Raw genomic sequence first — 23,276 nt, 5'->3', positions numbered from 1 at the left:
CCTGCATACAAATGTCATGCTTTCTGTTAGGCGAGATTTCAGTGAATTCGCAATCTCTAACATTTATGAAGAGCTAATCTTGGAGATTAGGATACTAGTGGGATAAACATAATGGAAACTCCAGTATCATTTTAGAAGAAGAAATAAAAACATAATATAGGCCCATTCTCTGGTACCAGCTCACTGATCTAGCACACTGCTCCTGCCAGAACTCAACAGCTCCCACAATATCATAAGATGGTTTAAAGTTAAAGCAATGCAAAACTCACATTATAAGTGCTAAATATAATGGGCTCTTTAATTTTTCTTGAAATGATGGAATCTAATAAAGTAACTGGCTACAGATATTGCAACTAGAACAAACACAGAGTGCTGGAAGAATTCAGGTCAAGCAGCCGGTGTGGAGGCAAAAGGTGCAAGCCAACAATTCAGGTTGACACCCCATATCAAGACTGATATGCAATTATCATTAAATAATTCTTCAAGATTTCAGTTTAAATTAAAACATCTGGCTTTTCTTCCAAGAACTGTACATTCTGGAAGTTGCCCAAATGCACCACATCTAAAAGCAAATGATAAAACTGTCTTAGATTACTAATAAGTAAATCACTTTAATAACATCAAATTTATAGTTAGAAAGAGCACAAAGTAAGTTCTTCATGTGTGTTTTGTGTACTAATATATCTACAAGCTATTCACAACTAAAAAACTGCATTCAGTATACTATGATATTCCACCTATGTACCAAGTTATTGTTCTAATATTGGCATTTATTGTACCAATTTTATTTGCAACAAATGGGCAATGCAAAATAAATAGCTGAAGCCAGTGCATGCAAAACAATTTCTTATAAAGGAATCAGAGTTTAATTGCAACAGTTTTTGTTAACGCAGTTGTAGGAGACATTTTGCCCACCTGGATGACATCAGCACTAATGGCTTCTTGCATGTACTGTGTGCCATACCATTTTTCAGTTCTGTCTGTTTGTCCTTTAAATGATTTAGAAACCACAGCTACCCTACAAAGCAAAGCACAAATGAAATTAAGGGGCTTGTGAATAGTATCATTGATTGTAAATATTATATACCTTGACATTTGAGAATACTACTCAATGTCTCTGATATAAAACCACTCATGTGATGAAACAATGTTGAAGCATTGGACACTGTAATTTAATTAAATCATTTCTTCATGTGTTTGCTGGCTGTGATAAATGGCTTTACTTCCCTCTGTACGAATTAGTTAAGTACTAGAGGTTAAGAAATTTCTATGATATCAAAATTCAGCAATGGATATGGCAAATATGTGCTTTTGAATGATATTTAAATGATAGTCTACTACGTTCCAAACAGATACCCCTGGGGTGAGCATACAAAGATACGCAAGGAAGTAGATAAAATAATTAAATCTTAATGCATTCTCACTTACTTCTGCACTTTCCAGTGCAGTTTTCTAACCTCAAGTCCACTTCAGTATACTACAAAGGATCTGTGATGTGTACTAAAATGGATTCAGGGCTATGAGAATGACCAACTGAAATTTTTCAATTAGTTTGAAGATTTTTTACAAGCATGCAGAAACAAAATTGTATAAAAACAGAAACAAAATTTAAATGATATAACAAACTACAATAAAAGCTGCAAAGACAGAAGGGATGAGGGTATGAGATAGAAGATAGTATAAAAATTTAAGGGAGAAAAACATTTCTAAATTTTCAGCATTCGTTTTCTTTGAAGGATTGAGATTTGACAGCTGTAAAACCATTTTCAAGAGCTGAAGAATATTCTGAAGTAATTATTACTTAGCTGGTTTTTAATGGGAACCAAGTGGAAATAAAGCTAGCCTACACCATTCCAAACATTTAAATGTTGAGTCAAACAGTGTAGACTACAAAAGAACTTGACCCCTGCAGTTAAGGGTGTGGGATGCCAACTGCTGATAAATTTATCCAATATTAACTGTGACATTAAATAGACACTTTTATTATTGCACTAAAGTCTGGACCAAGGCACACAGATAAATTAGGTAAATGTATCCCCAAGTAGTATGCACGTACACTGGTGGGGAGTTTTACTGTTAATCATGTTGGTGAGGGCACCAATGAATCAGAATCAGGTTTTTTAATCACCAGCATGTATTATGAAATTTGTTAACTTAGTAGTAGCAGCAGTTCAGTGTTTCAGCTGACAAACCAAATCTCTTAAAACTCCTAATGAAATATAGCCGCTGTCTTCCCTTCTTTATAGCTGCATCAATATATTGGAGCCAGATTTGATCCTCAGAGATCTTAACACCCAGGAACTTGAAATTGCTCACTCCCTCCACTTCTGATCCCTCTATTAAGATTAATATTAACTTAACACCACAGTTAAATCAATGTATACAAGTCATTTTAAAACATTGATATTGATGGGCAAAAGGTTTGAATACCAACAGGAATAGATGCAGTTACAGATACTCTTAACCCAGGTTACTTAAGGAAAGTCCTCTCTTGCTTGCAAGATAAAACTGTTTATGAAAAATTACTAATTTCTCTGCACATGTTCTGATTCTTTTCATTCCCAAATTCATGTACCAAGTTGGTCCAAAATACTTTCTTAAAATAACATATCTGAAGTTAAAGCCTGGGGGAAAATTAAATTCATGTGCCAAATTCCATGTTACAGCATCTTAACAATTTAAAAGTTCATCCAAACTCATTCTCTATTACTAAGTATCATATCAACTGACAAAGAAATTGTAGAATTTAAATAATAAAAATTCCTTATTATTTCTATTTTTCCAATTGCTAAAATACATACAGAATAAAAAAGAAAATCCAGAAGCCAACACTTTTAGCTATTAACGTATGTTAAATCTGTGCTTTTACTTAAATTACTTCTGTAGCTCCTGACTTGCACAATATTTCTTAAGATATCATGGATAGGATATAGATACTTTTACCTCTTAACACATGATCATTTACAACTGCTCTTAAGAAAGTTGCTGGTGAATGTCACCTTGAACCAGTGTAGGACTTATGATGAAGACAACCCGTGTAACAACAACAGTGAACATCAGCTTTTTATGCCACAGCAGATAAGAAAATGTCAACTATTAGACCATTAGAAAGTTTTTGACAAGAACTGGCCATACAGCCCAAGAAAGCTTGCTAAAATGCAATTTATCTAGTCTGTTGAAATAACTATTGAGTTCGGATTTGAAAGTCTCTAAGGTACTACTCTCAACTACACAACTAGGTAGCTTGCTCCATGTGTACACAACTTGCTACGTAAAGAAGTGCTTCCTGATGTTAGTCTGAAATCTCCTGTTAACCAATCTCCACCTAGTGCCCTGTGTCCTTGATGATAAATTAATTTTGAAGTGGCAGGTGTCATCCATTTTATTTATACCCTTAATGATTTTGAACATTTCTATCAGGTCTCCTTGTCATTCTCATCTCATTACAAAACAAAAACAGCTTCTAACCCACTTTTGCATTCAGCGTGCTTATATCAGCTAGCTTAGTTAAGTTTTTGGTCTATCCAAAAGTTGAAATGGTCAAATAAAGAAAAAGTTTGGTCTTCAAAGAATGGATATTTGGCATCTTAGCACTACCAGTCCAGAGGAACTGGTGAAAATAGTATCAGTGCTTTCAAAAGGGAATTGGACAATTACCCATGACGAAGTAATTTGTAGGACCAGAGGGAAAAGAGCAGAGGAATGGGACTGAAAGACTGCTTTAGTTGGAGCAGAACAGACTCGAAGTGTAACATAATCTCCTTCAATGCATATAATAATTCTATGAAGACCACAATACACAACTTGATATTTGTATTGCTTTTAAAGAATTTATATTATTCCTTTACTTTTCACAAATCCAACAACAGCTTATTTGATATGCTCAAAAATAGTTTCAAAATGTTCTATTAATAACTGAGAACAGACCATTTGGTCTAATTAGTTCATACTTGTCTTTCAATTCTGCGCAAATCTCCTTTGGCCTTTCCTTACTGGAATTCAGCATAACCCACTGTTCCATTCTCCATTACATACTTGTCCAGTACCCCCTTAACGGCATCTATAACCTTCCCATTCATCAATCCTAGGAACAAGTTGTACATCTTCAACGCCCTTAGTGAAGTTTCCTCTGAATTTCCTTAAAGATTTTTGGAGATTGCCTTTTATATTTTCCTGGATATATTTTCCTTCTACATCTACTAGCTAAACTCTTAATAATTTTAAGCATCAACATAGTCACCTTCTCTCAAAAGTAAAGACACAATGTTCATCCCTCACTATTTATATTTTTGTTATTGTGCTTGTAATCTTCTCTGCATCTTCTACTGTCTCCTCTGTCCTTTTTCCTATAATGCTGACCATAACATTTTTTCCACATTTATTCATTTTTTGGGATCTATACAGAACTGCCAAGGCCATTAATTGTTGGCTAGCTCCAATTGCTCCAAAGTCACTGGTAAACCACCATTGTGAGTTACCACAGCCATTCTGGTGGATACAGTGCTGTTGTGTAAGGAGTTACAAGATTTGGATCCAGTGACAGTGGAGGACCAGTGATAACATTTCCACGTCAGGTTGGTGTGCACTTGAAGGACAAACTTCAGATGATGTGCCTGCTTCATGGTAGAGATAATCTGTTTCAGAGGTGCTGCTGTAGATGAATAATTGCTGTGCATGATGTGGTTGGCATGTACTGGAGCCTTTATGTGCCAGAGTTGGAGGGGATGAATATTCAGGGTAGTTGATGGGGTACCAGTCAAGCAGGTTGCTTTGTGCTGGATGGTACTGAGCCTTTTTGAGAGGTGCACAACAGAAATGGAGTATATTCCATCATAGACCTGACGCTTGTCTTGTAGATAGTGAAAATACTTGAGCACTATGGAATGGAGCACTTACCACAGGAAACCTAGCTTTTAACTCTTGCAGTCACAGTATTTACGCTGTACTCCTAGTCTGGTCTAAATGAGGTTCAATTCCCATTAAACATTTCCTTACCAGGTTCTCTATGCTTTCTAAACGATTAGCTAATACAATCATACAATGAAAAGTACTTCAATTTCTATTGGACAATGCAAGCATAATGAATAGCTCATAGCATTCATTTGACACATAGACCAATAAAATCTGAATTTGTAATTATTAATAAGTGAACTGAAAACTAACAAAACGTCTTTAACTCTCCCTAGATCACTATGAACAACCATGATTGGATGATTCATTATAAATAGATAAGCAATTTCACATTTCAAAACAAAGTAAAATAAGCCACTAATCATATAAAAATAACTTACCGCACAGCCTCTGGTGTCAGGTTTTCCAGCACCATCTCTATTAGGTCTGCTCTAAACTCCTCTAGTAGATATTCAGCCGCTAAAACTTCTTCAATGGGATAGTACTGGGAATAAATAATAAAAAAGCAATGAATATGCAGCATGTTCTAAGCCAGTAAGTTGCACTTTACACAGCACCAAGAAAACAAAAATATGTGATCTCTAAAAATTCCAGATTACGATTTATCTTAACACATGCAGACCGCTCCATGCTGTTTAATCCTTTTCAACATCCTTTTGATAAGGTTTATATTCAACATTTTGATTAGTATTAGACAGCATTAGTATTGTGATGCAACTGTTTTAATGGAAAATTTCTGATACACCAAATAAAGAGAGAAATCAGAGTTGGGTAAAAAGCTGAAAAACAGGACCTCCAGGGTAGTAATCTTGGGATTGCTGCCTGTGCCACGTGCTAACGAACACAAGAATGGCATGATCAGGCATATTAATGCATGGCTGAGACACCAGTGAAAGGGGCAGGGCTTCGAGTTCCTGAATCATTGGGGCCTCTTCTGGGGGAGACCTGTACAAAAAGGATGGGTTACACCTGAACCCAAAGGGGTCCAGTATCCTAGCAGACAAGTTTAATAGAACTGTTAGAAAGGGTTTAAACTAATTTGGCAGGGGGGTGGGAACCCGGAGTGATAGGGTTGAGGAAGGGGAAAACAGAAATAGATCAAAGACAGCTTGCAACAGAGATGATAGAAAGGACAGGCAGGAGATGAGGAACAATCAGAGCCAGTGGGATGAGTTACAGGGCAATAGAGACGTAATGCAGTTAAAACAGAAAGCAACAAATACTGAACTGGAAGTGTTATATTTAAATGCATGCAGCATAAGAAATAAAATGGATGATCTTGAAATTCAGCTACAAATTGACAAGTATGACGTTGTGGCCATCTCTGAAACTCGGCTAAAGGATGGCTCCCATTGGGAGCTGAGTGTCCAAGGATATACGGTATATCGGAAAGATAGGTTAGTAGGCAGAGGTGGTGTGGCCCTGTGTATAAGAAATATTAAATAATTAAAAAGGGATGACATAGGATCAGAAGGTGTAGAGTCTCTATGGGTTGAGTTAAGAAACAACAAAGGTAAAAAGACCCTAATGGCAGTTGCACACAGGCCTCCAAACAGCAGCTGGGATATGGATTACAAATTACAGCAGGAGATAGAAAAGGCATGTCAGAAGGGCAATGTCATGATAACTGTTGGGGATTTTAACATGAAAGTGGATTGGGAAAGCCGGGCCAGTACCGGACCTCAAGAGAGAATTTTTTTGAATTTCTAAGGGAAATTTTTAGAACAGCTTGCTGTTGAGCCCACTAGGGGATTGGCTGTGCTGGATTGGTTGTTGTGCAAATATCCAGAGGCGATAAGAGAGCTCATAGTTAAGGAACCCTTAGGAAACAGTGATCATAATATGATCGAGTTCACTTTGAAATTTGAGAAAGAGAAAATAAAATTACAATGTGTCTGTATTTCAGTGGGATAAAGGAAATTACAATGGCATGAGAGGGGAACTGGCCAAGGTTGACTTGAAAGAGACACTAGCAGGAAGGACAGCAGAGCAACAATAGCTGGAGTTTCTGCGAAAAATGAGGGAAGTGCAAGACAGGTATATTCCAAATAAGAAGAAATTTTTGAATGAAAGAAGGACAAAACCGTGGCTGACAAGTGAAGTCAGAGCCAAAGTAAAAGCAAAAGAGAGGGCATACAAGGAAGCCAAAGCTAGTGGTAAGATAGAGGATTGGGAAGCTTTTAAAAACTTGCAGAAGGAAACTAAGAAGGTCATTAGGAAGGAAAAGAGGAATTATGAAAGGGAACTGGCAACTAATATCATAGAACATACTAAAAGCTTTTTAGGTATATGAAGGGTAAAATAGAGTTGCAGGTAGATATAGGACAAATACAAAATGACGCTGGAGATATTGTAATGAGAGACACAGACATTCAAGAGTCAGGGAAGTGAAGTATGTGCAGTGAAAATTACAACTGAGAAGGAAGTCAGGAAGCTTAATGGTCTGAGGGTGGATAAATCTCCTGGACCTGACGGAATGCACCATTGGGTTCTGAAGGAAGTAGCTGGAGAGATTGCGGAGGCCTGAACGATGATCTTTCAAGAATCGAAAGATTCTGGCATCGTACCAGATGAATGGAAAATTGCAAATGTTACTCCGCTATTTAAGAAGGGTGGGAGGCAGTAGAAAAGAAACTATAGACCTGTTAGTCTGACATCAGTGGTTGGGAAGTTATTAGAATCTATTGTTAGGGATGAGATTACAGAGTACCTGGAGGCACATGACAAAGCCAGCATGGTTTCCTGAAAGGAAGTTCCTGCCTGACTAACCTACTGCAATTTTTTGAGGAAATTACAAGCAGGGTAGACAAATGAGGTGCAGTAGGTGTGGTGTACTTGGATTTTCAGAAGGCCTTTGACAAGGTGCCACACAAGGCTGCTTAGCAATATAAGAGCCCATGCAATTACAAGGGATTTGCTAGCATGGGGGGAGCACTGGCTGACTGGCAGAAAACAGAGAGTGGGAATAAAGGGATCCTATTCTATCTGGCTGCCGGCTGCCAGTTACCGGTGGAGTTCCACAGGGGTTGGTGTTGGGACCTCTGCTTTTTACAATGTATATCAATGATTTGGACTATGGGATTCATGGATTTGTGGCTAAATTTGCTGATGATACAAAGAGAGGTGGAGGAGTGGGTAGTGTTGAGGAAACAGAGCCTTGGAGAATGGGCAAAGAAGTGGCAAATGAAATACAATGTTGAAAAGTGTATGGTCATGCACTTTAGGGGAAGAAATAAATGGGCAGACTACTATTTAGATGGGAGAGAATTCAAAATGCAGATGCAAAGGGACTTGGGAGTCCTTGTGTAGGATACCCTAAAAGTTAACGTCCAGGTTAAGTCGGTGGTGAAGAAGGCGAATGCAATATTGGTATTCATTCCTACAGGTATAGAATACAAGAGCAGTGATGTGATGTTGAGGCTCTATAAGACATTCGTGAGACCAGACTTGGAGTATTGTGTGCAGTTTTGGGCTCCTTATTTTAGAAAGGACATACTGACATTGGAGAGGGTTCAGAGAAGATTCACAAGAATGATTTCAGGAATGAAGGTTTACCGTATGAGGAATGTCTGGGAGCTCTTGGGCTTTATTCCCTTGAGTTCAGGAGAATGAGAGGGGGATCTCATAGAAACATTCTGAATGCTGAAAGGCCTGAACAGATTAGATATGGCAAAATTATTTTCCATGGTAGGGGAGTCTAGGACAAGAGGACACAACTTCACAATTGAAGGACTTCCATTTAGAACAGAGATGCAGAGAAATTACTTTAGTCAGAGAGTGATAAGTCTGTGGAATTTGTTGTCACGAGCGGCTGTGGAGGCCAAGTCATGGGTGTATTTAAGGTAGAGATAGATAGGTTCTTGATTAGCCAGGGCATCAAAGGATATGGGGAGAAGGCAAGGAAGTGAGGATGACCGGAAGAATTGGATCAGCCCATGATTGAATAGCTGAGCAAACTCGATGGGCTGAATGGCCTTCTTCTTCTCCTATATCTTATGGTCTTATAGGTTGATAGATTACAGTAGTACACTGGGTAGCAATTGAAGGGCTGATAATTCTGAGTATCATAGTGTTATGATGGGCCGAATGGCATACCTCTGCTCCTGTATCTAATGGTCTTATATGGTTCCATGTGGTACCTTAAAAGAGTATGCTGTTTAATTAACTTTAATGTTTAGAATTCAGTTTTCAGTTGTGAACACATTAATATGAACTGAATGAGAAATTAAATGATCTCTTAATTTTTCCATCTTAACCACTGTCTTCTCTTCATCCAGTATGAACATGGGAGAGGTTTTGTTGGCATAAGAATATCTGCCTCCCTCCTCCTCTGCCCAGTCTACTCTTCCATTCAATAGGATCAGGGCTGTCAGTTTTCCTCCATTAATGAAATCAAGGGATATTGAATTAGTGTCTACAGATCTATCAATCTCCTCTATCCTCTTTAGTTGAGAGTTCTACTGATTCACTCCCCTCTGTGAGTGACAGTATCTATTCATCTCAGTCCTGAATGGCCTTTTCCTTATTTTGAGAAAAGGTCCCAGTTTCAGAAACTCCAGTCAGGAAAATACTATTCCTGTGTACAATGTCCTGTGTATGTTACTAAAAAGGGCTTCTTTGGTTTGTTACGAGTAGGAATGCTTCTTTGTCTGTTAAAAGTTTCTCTTGCCGTTGTTTCACTTTAGAATGGCTGATATGGTAATTGTATTCACTTGTTAATCAATGAGAAATGTTATTGTGTTTTGTGAGGCTGGGACCTTGGGGGAGGGGTTGCGCGGGCTTGGAGAGTCCGGAGGGAGACGCCGAGGAAGGAGGACGTGCGCTCGGGAGACCACCGGGGAGTCCGAAGTGGGAGTTTCGGGAGGACGACCACCTAGGAGTCGAATGGTTCGCTGGATGAGCTCCACCGATGTGCACTAAACTGACTGAACTTTGATAAGTTGACGCCTTTTGTTTTTTCTTGTGTGTATATATATATATTGTACTGCCTAATACTCTTTTAATTTTAGTAAACTCTTTAAAGTGTATGTCATACCGGTATTTGTTGTGAGTTTGATACTGCCGGCGGGGGCGCGAGGCATAAACTCGATTCTCACAGTACCTGCGTGAACAGGAGGCGGGGTTGGTGTGTGGCTGGATTTCTTTTTCCCCTAGACATATACCAGCCTGTTGGGTAAGTGTTACACCTGTATCTGCACTGTCAAGTCCCTAAAGAATTTAGGTCCCACACGACTATACTTATTGGGTACAGTGCCCAGCTTCTGTTCTTTGGATACTCCGGGCAAAAATCAAAGTGAGAAACCTTGTCTGCAGGTGAGGATTCATTCAACCACGTCTACTTTAAAAGGAACGGATGCAACATCAGCTTTATTTTTTCTCTGTTCCTCTTCCCTTTGTATTATTGCTCCCCCTTAATAGCTTTTAACAGAGTAGCAAGAAGCTGAATTCCTGAACAGCAGCAGCTGAGATGATAAGGGTACTTACAACTTGGTTACAGAGTTTCAGAATTTATATTCAGTGATAATGAGAAATTACAAAAATTTCCAGGTCAGAATGGTGAGCCACTTGGAGGAATACTGCTGACAGGGACCTCTCCAAACTGTCCTACTGGGTGTTGGAGGATCTTGGAAAATTATGTAAAGAATTTCTAGCAAATTACTACAATGCAATTAGTAGAAATATTAAGACACTGTGAATTATATTCAATTGAGCGAATGAAGGTACTCTTCTCAATTCCCAAATAGACTATTCTGGACACAATTCACATGCTGACCACAACAAATATCCATTTGGACAAAGGAGCATAAGGACTAGACAACATACTTCCCTACTAATCATTTGAGTTTTTGATATTATGACCACAATAATTTAGTTCCTTAAGTGTAAAATTTAGCTTTATTGTACCTGCAATTCAAGGCAAAATTACATTACAGTTCTGAAATGTTACATTGAAAGTAAAACTAAAATACTTAGTGCTAAATACCAACTCCTTCTGAAAACACTTTCATTAACAGGACTTGAATTTATTTCAATCTGTTCTGCAAATCAATACGTAGCAAGATTTGTTTAGCACTTTGCAGATGGCTTTTGCTTTCCTTGCCATCTTTTATAATGCTATTTCCCTTCGCATTGCTTTTTATCTCATTCGCTTGCATGCAACTTTTACATAATAATGAAGGGAATACTATTAGAGTAATTTTTAAAAAATATTTACATACATGTAATGATCCAGCAAGTTTTGAAGTGTATCCTCTTGGTCGCTCTTTATCTTTGAACCTGAATGCCATAGCATTTAAATCCTATATTTAAAACAATGAAAGGCTTTTACTAATTGCATGCTAAAAAAATTAAGTTATTCATGAGTTGCTATTGTTTCAGTTTCTGGAAAGAAATTTAAGGATCCTTGGCTCTCAAGTTGCTGCAAGCATCGAAATGAGACACAGTATACAGATGATGCCACTTCAATAATCTAGATTTGAGCACTCAAAATAGTAAAAATTCAGGTTTAAGTTCCAATGGCAAAATTGAATATGTCCAATCACCCAGAAAAAATCTAAACAAATCTATGAGAAACTATCTGATCTTGGGTGGGGTAACAGAAGGGTCCTGAGGCAAGCATGACATGAGAGAAGAAACAAAATCTCACACATTTTGCATTACTACAGCCTCTGAGCAATCCCATCTAGAAATAAATTAGCTGGCAGCAGGTTAATTGTAAAATCCCAATGTAGAATAGCCCATCAATACTCACTGCCTCAACCCATGGAAGTAACAGGGCAATCTGCAACTTTGGAACCATACTGCAGCAAAAGGTCTTCATGAATTGTGGGGAAACATTGCAAATCAAATTAAAATCAATGCAAACCTGCCTTCCTAAATGCAGCAAATAAATATTATATACAGTATTATGTTATATAAATATTATATTATGTATATATTTCTTTACCATTTAATTGCAATCTTACTAGAAGTCTGGGAGCACTTTGCTTTACCACTCAGTAATACTTAACGTATTTCCATACTTTCAAAACTATGAAATGCTGACAATATGAGTAAGGTTGATGTTCAGGAGCATGTTGATATTAAGGGAGAAGAGGTGTTGGAGTTCTTAAAGTTCATTAGGAAGGATAAGTCCCTGGCGGGGACCTGATGGAATATTCCCCAGGCTGCTCCACAAGGCGAGGAAAGAGATTGCTGAGCCTCTGGCTAGGATCTTTATGTCCTCGTTGTCCATGGGAATTCTTCCGGAGGATTGGAGGGAGGCAAATGTTCTCCCCTTGTTCAAAAAAGGTAGTATGGATAGTCCGGGTAATTATAGACCAGTGAGCCTTACGTCTGTGGTGGGAAAGCTGTTGGAAAAGATTCTTAGAGATAGAATCTATGGGCATTTAGACAATTATGGTCTGATCAGGGACAGTCAGCATGGCTTTGTGAATCGTGTCTAACAAGCCTGACAGAGTTCTTTGAGGAGGTGACCAGGCATATAGATGAGGGTAGTGCAGTGGATGTGATCTACATGGATTTTAGTAAAGCATTTGACAAGGTTCCACATGGTAGGCTTATTCAGAAAGTCAGAAGGCATGGGATCCAGGGAAGTTTGGCCAGGTGGATTCAGAATTGGCTTGCCTGCAGAAAGCAGAGGGTCATGGTGGAGGGAGTACATTCGGATTGGAGGGTTGTGACTAGTGGTGTCCCACAAGGATCGGTTCTGGTACCTCTACTTTTTGTGATATTTATTAACAACCTGGATGTGGGGGTAGAAGGGTGGGTTGGCAAGTTTGCAGATGACACAAAGGTTGGTGGTGTTGTGATAGTGTTGAGGATTGTCGAAGATGGCAGAGAGACATTTATAGGATGCAGAAGAGGGCTGAGAAGTGGCAGATGGAGGTCCACCCACAGAAGTGCGAGGTGGTACACTTGGAAGGACAAATTCCAAGGCAGAGTACAAAGTAAATGGCAGGATACTTGGTAGTGTGGAGGAGCAGAAGGATCTGGGGTTAGATGTCCACAGATCCCTGAAAGTTGCCTCACAGGTAGATAGGGTAGTTAAGAAAGCTTATGGAGTGTTAGCTTTCATAAGTCGAGGGACAGAGTTTAAGGAGTCGCAGGGCACTGATGCAGCTCTATAAAACTCTGGTTAGGCCACACTTGGAGTACTGTGTCCAGTTCTGGTCGCCTCACTATAGGAAGGATGTAGAAGCATTGGAAAGGGTACAGAGGAGATTTACTAGGATGCTGCCTGGTTTACAGAGTATGCATTATGATCAGGGATAAAGGGAGCTAGGGCTTTACTCTCTGGAGAGGAGGAGGATGAGAGGAGACACGATAGAGGTATACAAGATATTAAGAGGAATAGATAGAGTGGATAGCCAGCTCCTCTTCCCCAGGGCAATCCTCAATACAAGAGGACATGGCTTTAAGGTAAGGGGAGGAAAGTTCAAGGGGGAAAGCATGGCAGTTAGTGCAACACTTTACAGCTTGGAGTGTTCCAGAATTCAGAGTTCAATTCTAGTGTCATTCTGTAAGAAGTCTCTCTACGTTCCCACCCCCACAGAACGTGCAGGTCTTCCTTGGAAGCTCCAATTTCCTCCCACAGTCCAATGACGCAACTGGTACGTTAAATCATCATTATAAGTTAGATTAGGGTTAATCAGAGTACTGGGGTTGCTCAAAGGACTAGAAAGAGCCTACTCCACACAATATCACTAAATAAAAAAATAAAAGTAAGTATAATTCCCAAAAGAATTCAAGGATCAAAGTCATATTTCATACATACCTTACATTCCTGGAAAACCCATTCCTGAGGCCCTTCAGTTCGTAGTTTGGCAATATATTGGAACATGTGTAGAATTATATCTTCAACATGCACTGCAAAAAAGGGGGACAAGAAAAAACATACACATCATTTGCAAAGGATGAATAAAGAAACATGGAATTAGTTCCTTTCTCAGCAGTTAGTAAACAGACCTTCCAGCATGGGATATCAACTTACTCATGATTTTACTTCTAGTAAGTTTGCATTTGCTTGTTGTAAAATGTTGTCCTGGAACTGTAAGTCCAGCAAAAATGACCTATTTACATTGTAAACCAATAAATGAACAGATGTGCAGCATGTGGAAAACTCTGAAGTACAACAGACAAAAGGTACAATGAAGAAACTACTTCAGATTTCCAGTATTTGCAAGTACAGTAAATGTAGAAACTTTCAAGTCCAGCAGAAATGACAAAGGGTTTTCCACCAGAAAGATAAACCTTTTCTTTTTCCATTAGTGCCTTCTCATTTTAAGCAATTTCATTACTTTAAGTTTTAATTTCAGGCTTCACCTTAATCCAGCAATTATATCTTTGTGATATTCTTGCCTTGCAACACGCTTTACTTTCCTACAATATTTAAAAAGTCTGGAATACCCTTCTGCTATAACTTTGAAATGTACTGTAATAGATTTTGCCCAACTCAATACAAATTTATGCAGCATAAAATCAACGTCTTCACAAAATATTTTACCATACTTACCTAGCCCTTCTTCAGTAAGATCTACGTTAATGATGAAAAACATAAAGCCTTTCGCTCCTTCTTTTTGTCCACCAACAAGTGTATTCACCCAACCTAATTACAAATACAGAAAGTGTTTGGTTGAGCAATTTGATTTTGAAAAGCTAATAATTTCTAAAATGTTTTAAATATATAGTTATTCTTTATTGACTAATAATAAAAAAAAATCCTGGCTATTAGAAGAACTGAAAAATTAGCATTTGGCTTTAGTGTTTGGAAACTAATAACAATATTATGCAATGGAAAAAAATGCCAAAGCACTACCATACGCCATGCTTCATTAAATACACAATGATGTTACAGTGTGGAGTATTGACAGTACTCTCAAGTATCAAGTTATGGTTCACAGCAACATTATAGCTCACAAATATTATTACACAAAAGAATATATTCAAAGATGCTAATATGTTACAGTACAATAAAATGGGGTTTGTACACAGTTCCAGTCACATGGCTAGTTCTTGATTTCACCAAAGCTTCAAAAAAATAAAAAGGGATAAGGAGCAAAGCTTCCAGACTCATCTGTACAGCAACAAATAGCCAGGTAAGAATAGATTTCAGCAACAAGAATTGCAATGTACCAATTTGGTTTTGGGATGCTGGAAGTGAAAAGTAAGCACAGATAAAAGGAACCGGAGAGAAACAAATCTTTAACATATTAGAGACTTGGAGATTATCATAATGACATTTAGTTGGGCATTTACCAAAGGAAATGAGCATTTTCAACATATGCAAAATGCCATCTTGAGGTCATTTCTCTTCTTGCGAATGGGAAAGATGGGAAAAGATAAGAAAAAAGGAGAAATGAGTATTGGACACTCCAAATCTCTCTCACAAGCTACTGAACATTAATCAAATGACCCAGTGGAGCTGACAAAAGAACTTCACTAACGTAAATCTAAAAAAAAAGAAAATTAAGAAGAGTTTCACAATCATCACCTTTCGACTTGAGTTCTGATAGGAGACTCCCTGGTCCTTCATGACCAATCAAATGTCCTAGATAATGACCTGGATTTGACTTGTAATATTTCTGTAGATCCGGTATTGGAAAAGTAACATAAAGATTTCTGATATCCTTGACAGGGACCACTTTATACAGTTGCTGAAAAACAATTAAGTGGTTTTATTACAATGTAAAAAAATTCCATTTGAATTTGTATGATCAATGTACTGTATATATAATTTTGTTGACAATGTTTTTCAAAAAGGCACTGATTCTATGTATTTTCTGCAAAGCATGTGGAAAAACCAAGTCAAGAATGCACACACAATTTTCCTAAATTAATTGTATTCTGGTAATATTAACAATCTTTTCATATAACATATTGGTAATAAAAATTTCTGGTAAATTCAAGGCTATGACCAAAACAGAATTTTAAAATCTTGAGTAGCCTTTTTTGTAATGTATTCCTGTTCTGCACATGAAGACAAATTACAGTAAATTATTTTAATTTACTATTCTGCTTTATGACATTAGATCATTAGAACATCTCCATGTATTTCTCTTGCCTTGAAATGATAAAATGAATTGGAGAAATTAAGCAACAAAATGGAGTGGCTTGCATGATTCAGCTTACAAAATAGCCAACTTTCAACATGTGGATCATTTTTGAATGCAGTAAATTGGCATTTTGAGCAGATAAATAGTTTCACCGTTATGAAGTATCTTTGTAAGAAGAACTAAATCTTTCCAGTTATGTCCAGACTTGTGAGTGGTGATGAAGAAAGCGTTTGCACAGGTACTGTGGTTTCCTAGTTACAGCACTGGGGTACCAATGTCAAAGTCACAAATTGAATTCTACTATGGCCTAGATTTTGCACTGTGAGTACACGCATACAAAGTCAATCGACTTGAGAGATTTCTCTTTATTGGGCATCTCAAACCATGTATTACCTCCCTCCCCACCAAGAGCCTCTGTGGAATGATAAGCAGAACAAGAGAAAGCAAGATCAACAACACATGGAAACAAGGATGCTTTGTTTAAAAAAAAAAATCCACAAATCAGTGGACATCAAAAGAGTGAGAAACCACAAAATTATGAGCAACATTGGAGAGTTGCACAGGTCAGGATAATAGAGGGGTATTGCTGCAAAGTGGGCATGCATGTTGGTGTGGGAACCGGAAGTGGAATTAAAATAGCTGGCCACTGGGAAATCCTGGCTGATATTGCAGACAGAGTGTAAAATCCCCCAGTCTGTCATTTTAATCCTACTGCACATTTCCACATCAACATATCAGCCTAAGGCCATTCCCACTGCCAGGTAAAGGTTAAACACAAACTAAAGGAACAGGATCTCATATTCTGCCTGGACAGAATCCATAGACGTCGAACTCTCAGACGTCTGGGAACTGCTCCCAGTCTGCCCCTCACCCCCTCCATTTTTCTTTTCTGTCTCTGCCTGATCCACCTGGTCCCCATCACCAACATTCTCCATTTGCCCATAATCCACATACTCCATCAAAAAGATTGCTCTCCCCACCTCCATCCCTTTATTACATGATCCAACGTCCTCACCTGTCAGTTTACACCATCTTCAGTTCTATATTACTTCTACCTATCATCTGCCAGATTTTCAAATCGTAAGACCATAAGACCATAAAATACAGGAACAAGTTAGTCCATATGGCCCATTTAGTCTGCTTTGCCATTTCATCATGGCTGATTTATTTTCCCTTTCAATCTCATTCGCCTGCCTTCTTCCCATAACCTTTCACACCCTGACTAATTAAGAACTTATCAACCTCTGCCCTAAATATACCCAATGACCTGAGGGCGTGCCCTCTGATCCTTGACTCCCCCCACTACTGGGAACATCCTTGCCACATCCACTGTATATAGACTTTTCAAAATCCAATGCTTCAATGAGATTTCCCCTTCTAAATTCCAATGGGTACATGGCTAGAGCCTGCAAACACTCCTCATATAATAACCCTTTCATTCCTGGAATTATTCTCGTGAACCTCCTCTGAAACCTCTCCAATGGGCCCAGACCTGCTCAAAATATTCCAAATGAGGCCTCACCAGTGCCTTACAAAGTCTTAGCATTACATCCTTCTTTTTATATTCTGCTCCGACTCAAGCTGCAAGTCAATCTTCAGGGAGTCCTGCACAAGGACTCTCGAGTTCCTTTGTACCTCAGATATTCACATTTTCTGCCTGTCTACACGTTTGTTCCTTCTACCAAAGTGCATCACCGTGCACTTTCTGACTTCTGCCGCCACTTTGCCCATTCTCTCAATCCTTCTGCAGCCTCACTGCTTCCTCAGCACTACTTGTCCCTCTGGATATCTTGGTATCCTCTACAAACTGGCCACAGAGCCATCAACTTCACCCACCATATCACTGACATACAACATAAAATGAAGCTGTTCCAACACTGACCCCTGCGGAACACCGCTAGTCACCGGCAACCAACCAGAAAAGGCCCCCTTTATTCCCACTCTTTGCCTCCTGCTAATCAGCCATTACTCTATCCATGCTAGTACATTTCCTGTAATATAATGGGCTCTTATCTCGTTAAGCAACTTCATGTGTGGCACCTTGTCGAAGGCCTTCTAAAAATCCAAGACACAACATCCGATTCTCCTTTGTCTATCCTGCTCATTATTCCCTCAAAGAATTCCAACATATTTTATGTCAGGTAAGATTTTCCTTCAAGGAAACCATACTCACTATGACCTATTTTATCATGTGCCTCCAAGTACCCTGAGGCCTCATTCTTAACAATTGACCCAAACAAATATCCTCTCAACTACTGAGATCAGGCTAACTGGCTAATAATTTCCTTTTTTTCTGCCTCCCTCTTTTCTTAAAGAGTGGAAAGACATTTGCAATTCTCCACTCCAAATCCAGTTAATTAAACAAATCCCTTCATGGGCTCAACCACAAGCTGCTCTAAAAAGTCATCTTATAGGCATTTTTACAAATTCTATTGCTTGGGATCCAACACCAACCTGATTTTCCCAATCTACCTGCATACTGAAATCCCCTATGACTAACTATTGTAACATTACCCTTTTTCCATCTCCTATTGTAATTTGTAGCCTACATCCTGGCTACCGTATGTAACTCCCAACAGGATCTTTTTACCCTTGCACTTGCTTAACTCAACCCACAAGGTTCAGTTCATCTTCTGTTCCTACCATATGTCACCTCTAAGTTTGGATTTCATTGTTTTTTTAAAACCAACAGAACCACCTCACCACCTCTGCTTACCTACCTGTCCTTTTTAACAATGGGTTTCCTAACCTTCCAACTATGATCATAGAAAAGTACAGTATAGAAACAGGCCTTTCAGCCCATGAAGTCCATGCCGAGCTATTTGAAATGCCTACTTCAATCAACCTGCACTTGGATTGTAGTCCTCCATACCTCTACCATCCATATACCTATTCAAACTTTGCTTAAAAATTGAAATCAAACTCGCATGCACTACTTGTACTGGCAGCTCATTCCACACTCTCAGAACCCTCTGAGTAAAGATCCCCTTAAACTTTTCACCTTTCACCCTTAACCCATGATCTCTCTTTGTAGTCCCACCCAACCTTGGTGGAAAAAAACCTGCTTACATTTAACCTCTATATCTCTATCAAATCTCCTCTCAATGTTCTATGGAATGAAGTCATAACCTATTAAATCTTTCCTTATAACTCAGGTCCTCCAGACCTATTAACATCCTTGTAAGTTTTCTCTGTACTCTTTCAACCTTATTTACATTTTTCCTGTAGGTAGGCATCCAAAACTGCACATAATAGTCCAAATTAGGCCTCTGCAATGTCTTATACCATTTCAACATAACATCCCCCCTTCTGTATTCAATACTTATGAAGGCCAATGTGTCAAAAACTTTGAGCTCTCTACCTGTGACACAATTTTCAATAATCTTCTTTCAGCCACAACTCAGTGATCTCCAGTCATACCTACTAGTCTCTAATGACGCTACAAAATCATCTAACTTATTCCACATTCTGCATGTATTTAAATATATATAGCACCTTTAGTCCTATATTTGTCACCCTTTTAGATTCTGTCTCCATGTTACACTGCAACTCACATCACTGACTACAATTTTGCCCTAACATCTGCTTGTCCTTCCTAACAGTCTTCCCAACTCCCCAATCTCAGCCCTATCACTATGATTCCCATCCCAATGCCAATTTAGTTTAAACCTACCTCAACAGCTCTAGCAAACCTGCCAGCAAGTATATTGATCCCTCTCGGATTTAGGTGTAACCCCTCCCTTTCATGAAAGTCATACCTTCTCCAGAAGACATCCAATAATTCAGAAATCTGAAGCCCTGCCCCCACCACCTGCTCCTCAGCCACGCATTCATCTGTCGAATCATCCTATCCTATCCCACACTAGCGCATGGCTGAGATTACTACCCTGGAGGTCCTGCTTTTCAAATCAAGCAAATCATTTCCACCCTCCCCCTCATGTGGATGCACCTATCACCTACCTGCTCTTACTCCACTCTTCTCTACCACTTTTTTGCTGGCTGTCTCCCCTCTTCCCAGGCAGATGAAGAGTCTCGAACTAAAATGTCAACTACCTATTTCACTCTTAGGTGCCTGACCCCGGTGAATTCCTCCAGTGCTTTATGCATTGCTACAGAAAGTACTAATGTTTAAACTCCTATTCAAATCAAACTCAAGACTCCTAGTTTCAACCTATGAGAAATGGTTAGAATTTTAATCACTGAAGGAAGCCCATGTTCAAAATTTGCTAAAGTGAACAAACAGATTTTCTTAATCACAAACAAGAAATAAATATGCAGATGTTGTAAACCTGAGCAACATACAAAATGCTGGAGGAACTCAGCAGGCTAGGCAGCATCTATGGAAAAGAGTAAAAAGCCGAAATTTCGGGCTGAGACCCTTCATCGGGACTTCTTTTTTCTTAATTGTACTTTTTTTAAAATTTTGTAATGGGGACAATAAAAACCATAAGATACAATACAACTAGAATAATGCAAATACCTTCAAGTGCTCTGCTTTGAATGGATGTTCAGTATATTCAGGTACAGGTACAGACTTGTTCTCCACCTCGGCAAACAATTTTACCACCAGGTCAGTCATCTCATCCAGGGATTCTGGAACCAATGTAGATCATTTGAAACACAATAAATCATAATTGTTATTTTTAAGCTCAAAGTAATATCATGCACAAATCCAGGTCAACTACTGGCATACTCCATTTTGAAGGTTATCTATAATTAGCAGCATAAGTAAATCCCTGAGCAAGAGAGCCTCTTCTTTAAAAAAGTAACCTTAACTTATTTTAATTTCCTAGTATCTCTTCACTAAGCTTGTCAAAAATTATAGTTCTCAGTAATTACTGCGTAGTTACTCTAATATATATTCCAAGAGACAACATCAGGGTATCTAGCAGGGAACATAATTTGATTGCATATACAGTATTTAAGATTTGAAATTTTATGCAAAAACCTGAAAAAAATCTGCTTTGGTGCTACTTTAATGTAAGCAAGGGGGTAGTGCTCTGAACAAAAGGTACTCTTCTTCAGCTTTTTCCCCAATTGGTTATAAATATCAACATTTTTATTTGGGAAAAATCTTTATTTTTCTGCAGCACAAAACTGTGGTTTTTAATTGTGCTGATTAAGCAAAATAAAGTCTTCAAAAGCAGTACAAGATCAGTCTTCATACCCATATAGTATACAAGTATCTGTGCAAATTACAGTTTGCTCAATGATGCATATTCTACCAGCTCCCCACCAAGCAGACCCCAGGAATACTGTACATTATCGCAGTCATTATTACATTTTCAGTTTTGTTTTTTGACAGGGGAACAACAGAGATGGATATGAAGAGAAAGAATTTCTCTCTATTCCGCTGTAATGAACTCCAAAAACAAATTATTCCTAATTCTGATGTTTTCTAAGGTCAGGTAAGTAATTAGGTTAGAATATCATGGGTATGTAAAAAATAAATTTTGATTTCTAAACTCAGTCCATTTTCAAGAATAAAATTGCTAAAAACTTAATTTATATTGTTTCTAAGAATCAATTGTAAATACCAATGCACTAAAATTTTAATTCAAATATTGTAAGGACAATAGTTACATTGTTAAAATGACCTACAAGTAACCCTCTTCTTACAATGCTCAAAACATTGATCAAATGTTTGTCATTAATCAAAAATCAAGTGAGCACAAATAGAAGAAATATAAACTTTTATCTATCTGTTCAAATTGGTTGCAGTATTAAAGTCAATGTAATCTAATACTTAATGTACTAAAGCATCCAACTTTCTGTTCAGAAACCAATCAAAATTAACTACAACATCTAAAAAAAATGGTGAAATTTGAAATTTTATCATACAGGATGTCCACCTGATCCTGGCTACCTTAAATTATTTCACTGTTCCCCATCAAACAATGAACTTACAATAACATGCTACTGATTGTTAACAAAATCTCATTATGATCACAATATCGATAGTGTGTGTGTGCGTGTGCGCATGTGCATATACACACGTGTGCACACAGATACATGGCACATGCATGCAGAAATAATGTTCCAGAGCAGAAGCACATTTTGGGAATCCACCTTATATAGCAGAAAAAAGTAGGCTATTTTACACAAGATGTATTTTAGAGCACTTCAAAGTAAAATTCATTAACTATTTTCCCTGCTGAAACTCCCATTTCAAACAGTTTACACTATATCAACCAGAAACTATTAAACAGAATTATCCAACAAAAACTGAAAACAAGACACTGAAGAGATTAGGACAATGGATCAAGCATCCAGTGAAAGAGGTAGATTATAAACCTTAAATGGCAAAAAAAAAAATAAGCCAAGAAAGCTTTGGAATTAGAATCAGAATTATTTTATTATTGTCACAAGTACCAACATAGAGTGAAAAGCTTGTCTTGTATACTGTTCATACAGATCAATTCATTATATGATGCATCAAGGTGCTACAAGACAAAATAACAGAATGCAGAATAAAATGCAATGTATGTAGATAATGAGGTGCAAGTTCATAACGCAGTTGACTGCGAGGGCAAAAAGACCATATTATTGTTCTATGAAAGCATTCAATAATCATACAACAGAGAGAAGCTACAATTAAACCTTAAGGTACTCTTCCAGGCTTTTGTATGTGCTGCCCGATAGGAGAGGTGAGAAGAGAGAAAGTCTGGGGTGGATGGGGTCCTTGCTGGGTGCCTTACCAAGGCAGCACAAAGTATAGACAGAGTCCACAGCGGTAGGCTGGTTTCCACAAAGTTCCACAAAGGCTGTGTCCACAATTCTCTGCAATTTCCTGTGGTCATGGACAGAGCAGTTGATATTCTAATCTATTATGCATTCAGACAGGATGTCTTCAATGCTGCATTGATAAAAATTGGTAATGGTCAATGGGAACATGCCAAATTTCTTAAGCCTCCTGAGGAAGTAGATGTATTGGCGAGCTTTCTTGGCTGAGCCTTCTACATGGTAATTTAAGCATGAGTTATTGAAGCTCTCAGTCTCAGCACCATGGATGTAGACAGGAGCACATGCACTGCCCCCTTCCTTTTCATAATGGCCAGCTTTTCTGTTTTGCTGACACTAAAGGAAAGGTTGCTGTCATGACACCACATTATTGTGCTATCTCCTTTCTGTACCTCAGTTACCTGAGATACAGCCTATTACAGTGGTATCATCTGCAAGTTTGAGCAGAATCTGGCCACACAGTCATGTGTGCAATGAATTGAGCAGGGGATGAGGAGACAGCCTTGCAAGGTGCCAGTGCTGAGAATAATCATGCCAGAGGTGTTGCTGCCTATCTTTACTAATTGTGAT

The 23,276-nt window shown here is 38.3% G+C and overlaps 1 protein-coding gene across 5 annotated transcripts in view; it reads right to left on the bottom strand.

Annotated features, from left to right (window-relative positions):
- ide (insulin-degrading enzyme) overlaps window positions 1-23,276 on the bottom strand; it is a 115,485-nt gene that overhangs the window by 68,362 nt on the left and 23,847 nt on the right. For all 5 annotated transcript variants that reach the window (XM_073027484.1, XM_073027481.1, XM_073027480.1 and 2 more), the window contains exons 6-12: window positions 20,446-20,558; window positions 15,404-15,566; window positions 14,426-14,518; window positions 13,688-13,779; window positions 11,130-11,210; window positions 5,292-5,395; window positions 916-1,018 (exon numbers count right to left, since the gene is read on the bottom strand). In XM_073027484.1, coding sequence (XP_072883585.1) covers window positions 916-1,018; window positions 5,292-5,395; window positions 11,130-11,210; window positions 13,688-13,779; window positions 14,426-14,518; window positions 15,404-15,566; window positions 20,446-20,558 — 749 coding nt within the window. The remainder of the gene's footprint in view (window positions 1-915; window positions 1,019-5,291; window positions 5,396-11,129; window positions 11,211-13,687; window positions 13,780-14,425; window positions 14,519-15,403; window positions 15,567-20,445; window positions 20,559-23,276) is intronic.

Source organism: Hemitrygon akajei, chromosome 23 (assembly GCF_048418815.1).
Source record: "Hemitrygon akajei chromosome 23, sHemAka1.3, whole genome shotgun sequence".
NCBI classification, from domain to species: Eukaryota; Metazoa; Chordata; class Chondrichthyes; order Myliobatiformes; family Dasyatidae; genus Hemitrygon; species Hemitrygon akajei.
The sequence above is the reverse complement of the archived record's forward strand: the minus strand, read 5'-3'. Positions and strand labels throughout refer to the sequence as shown.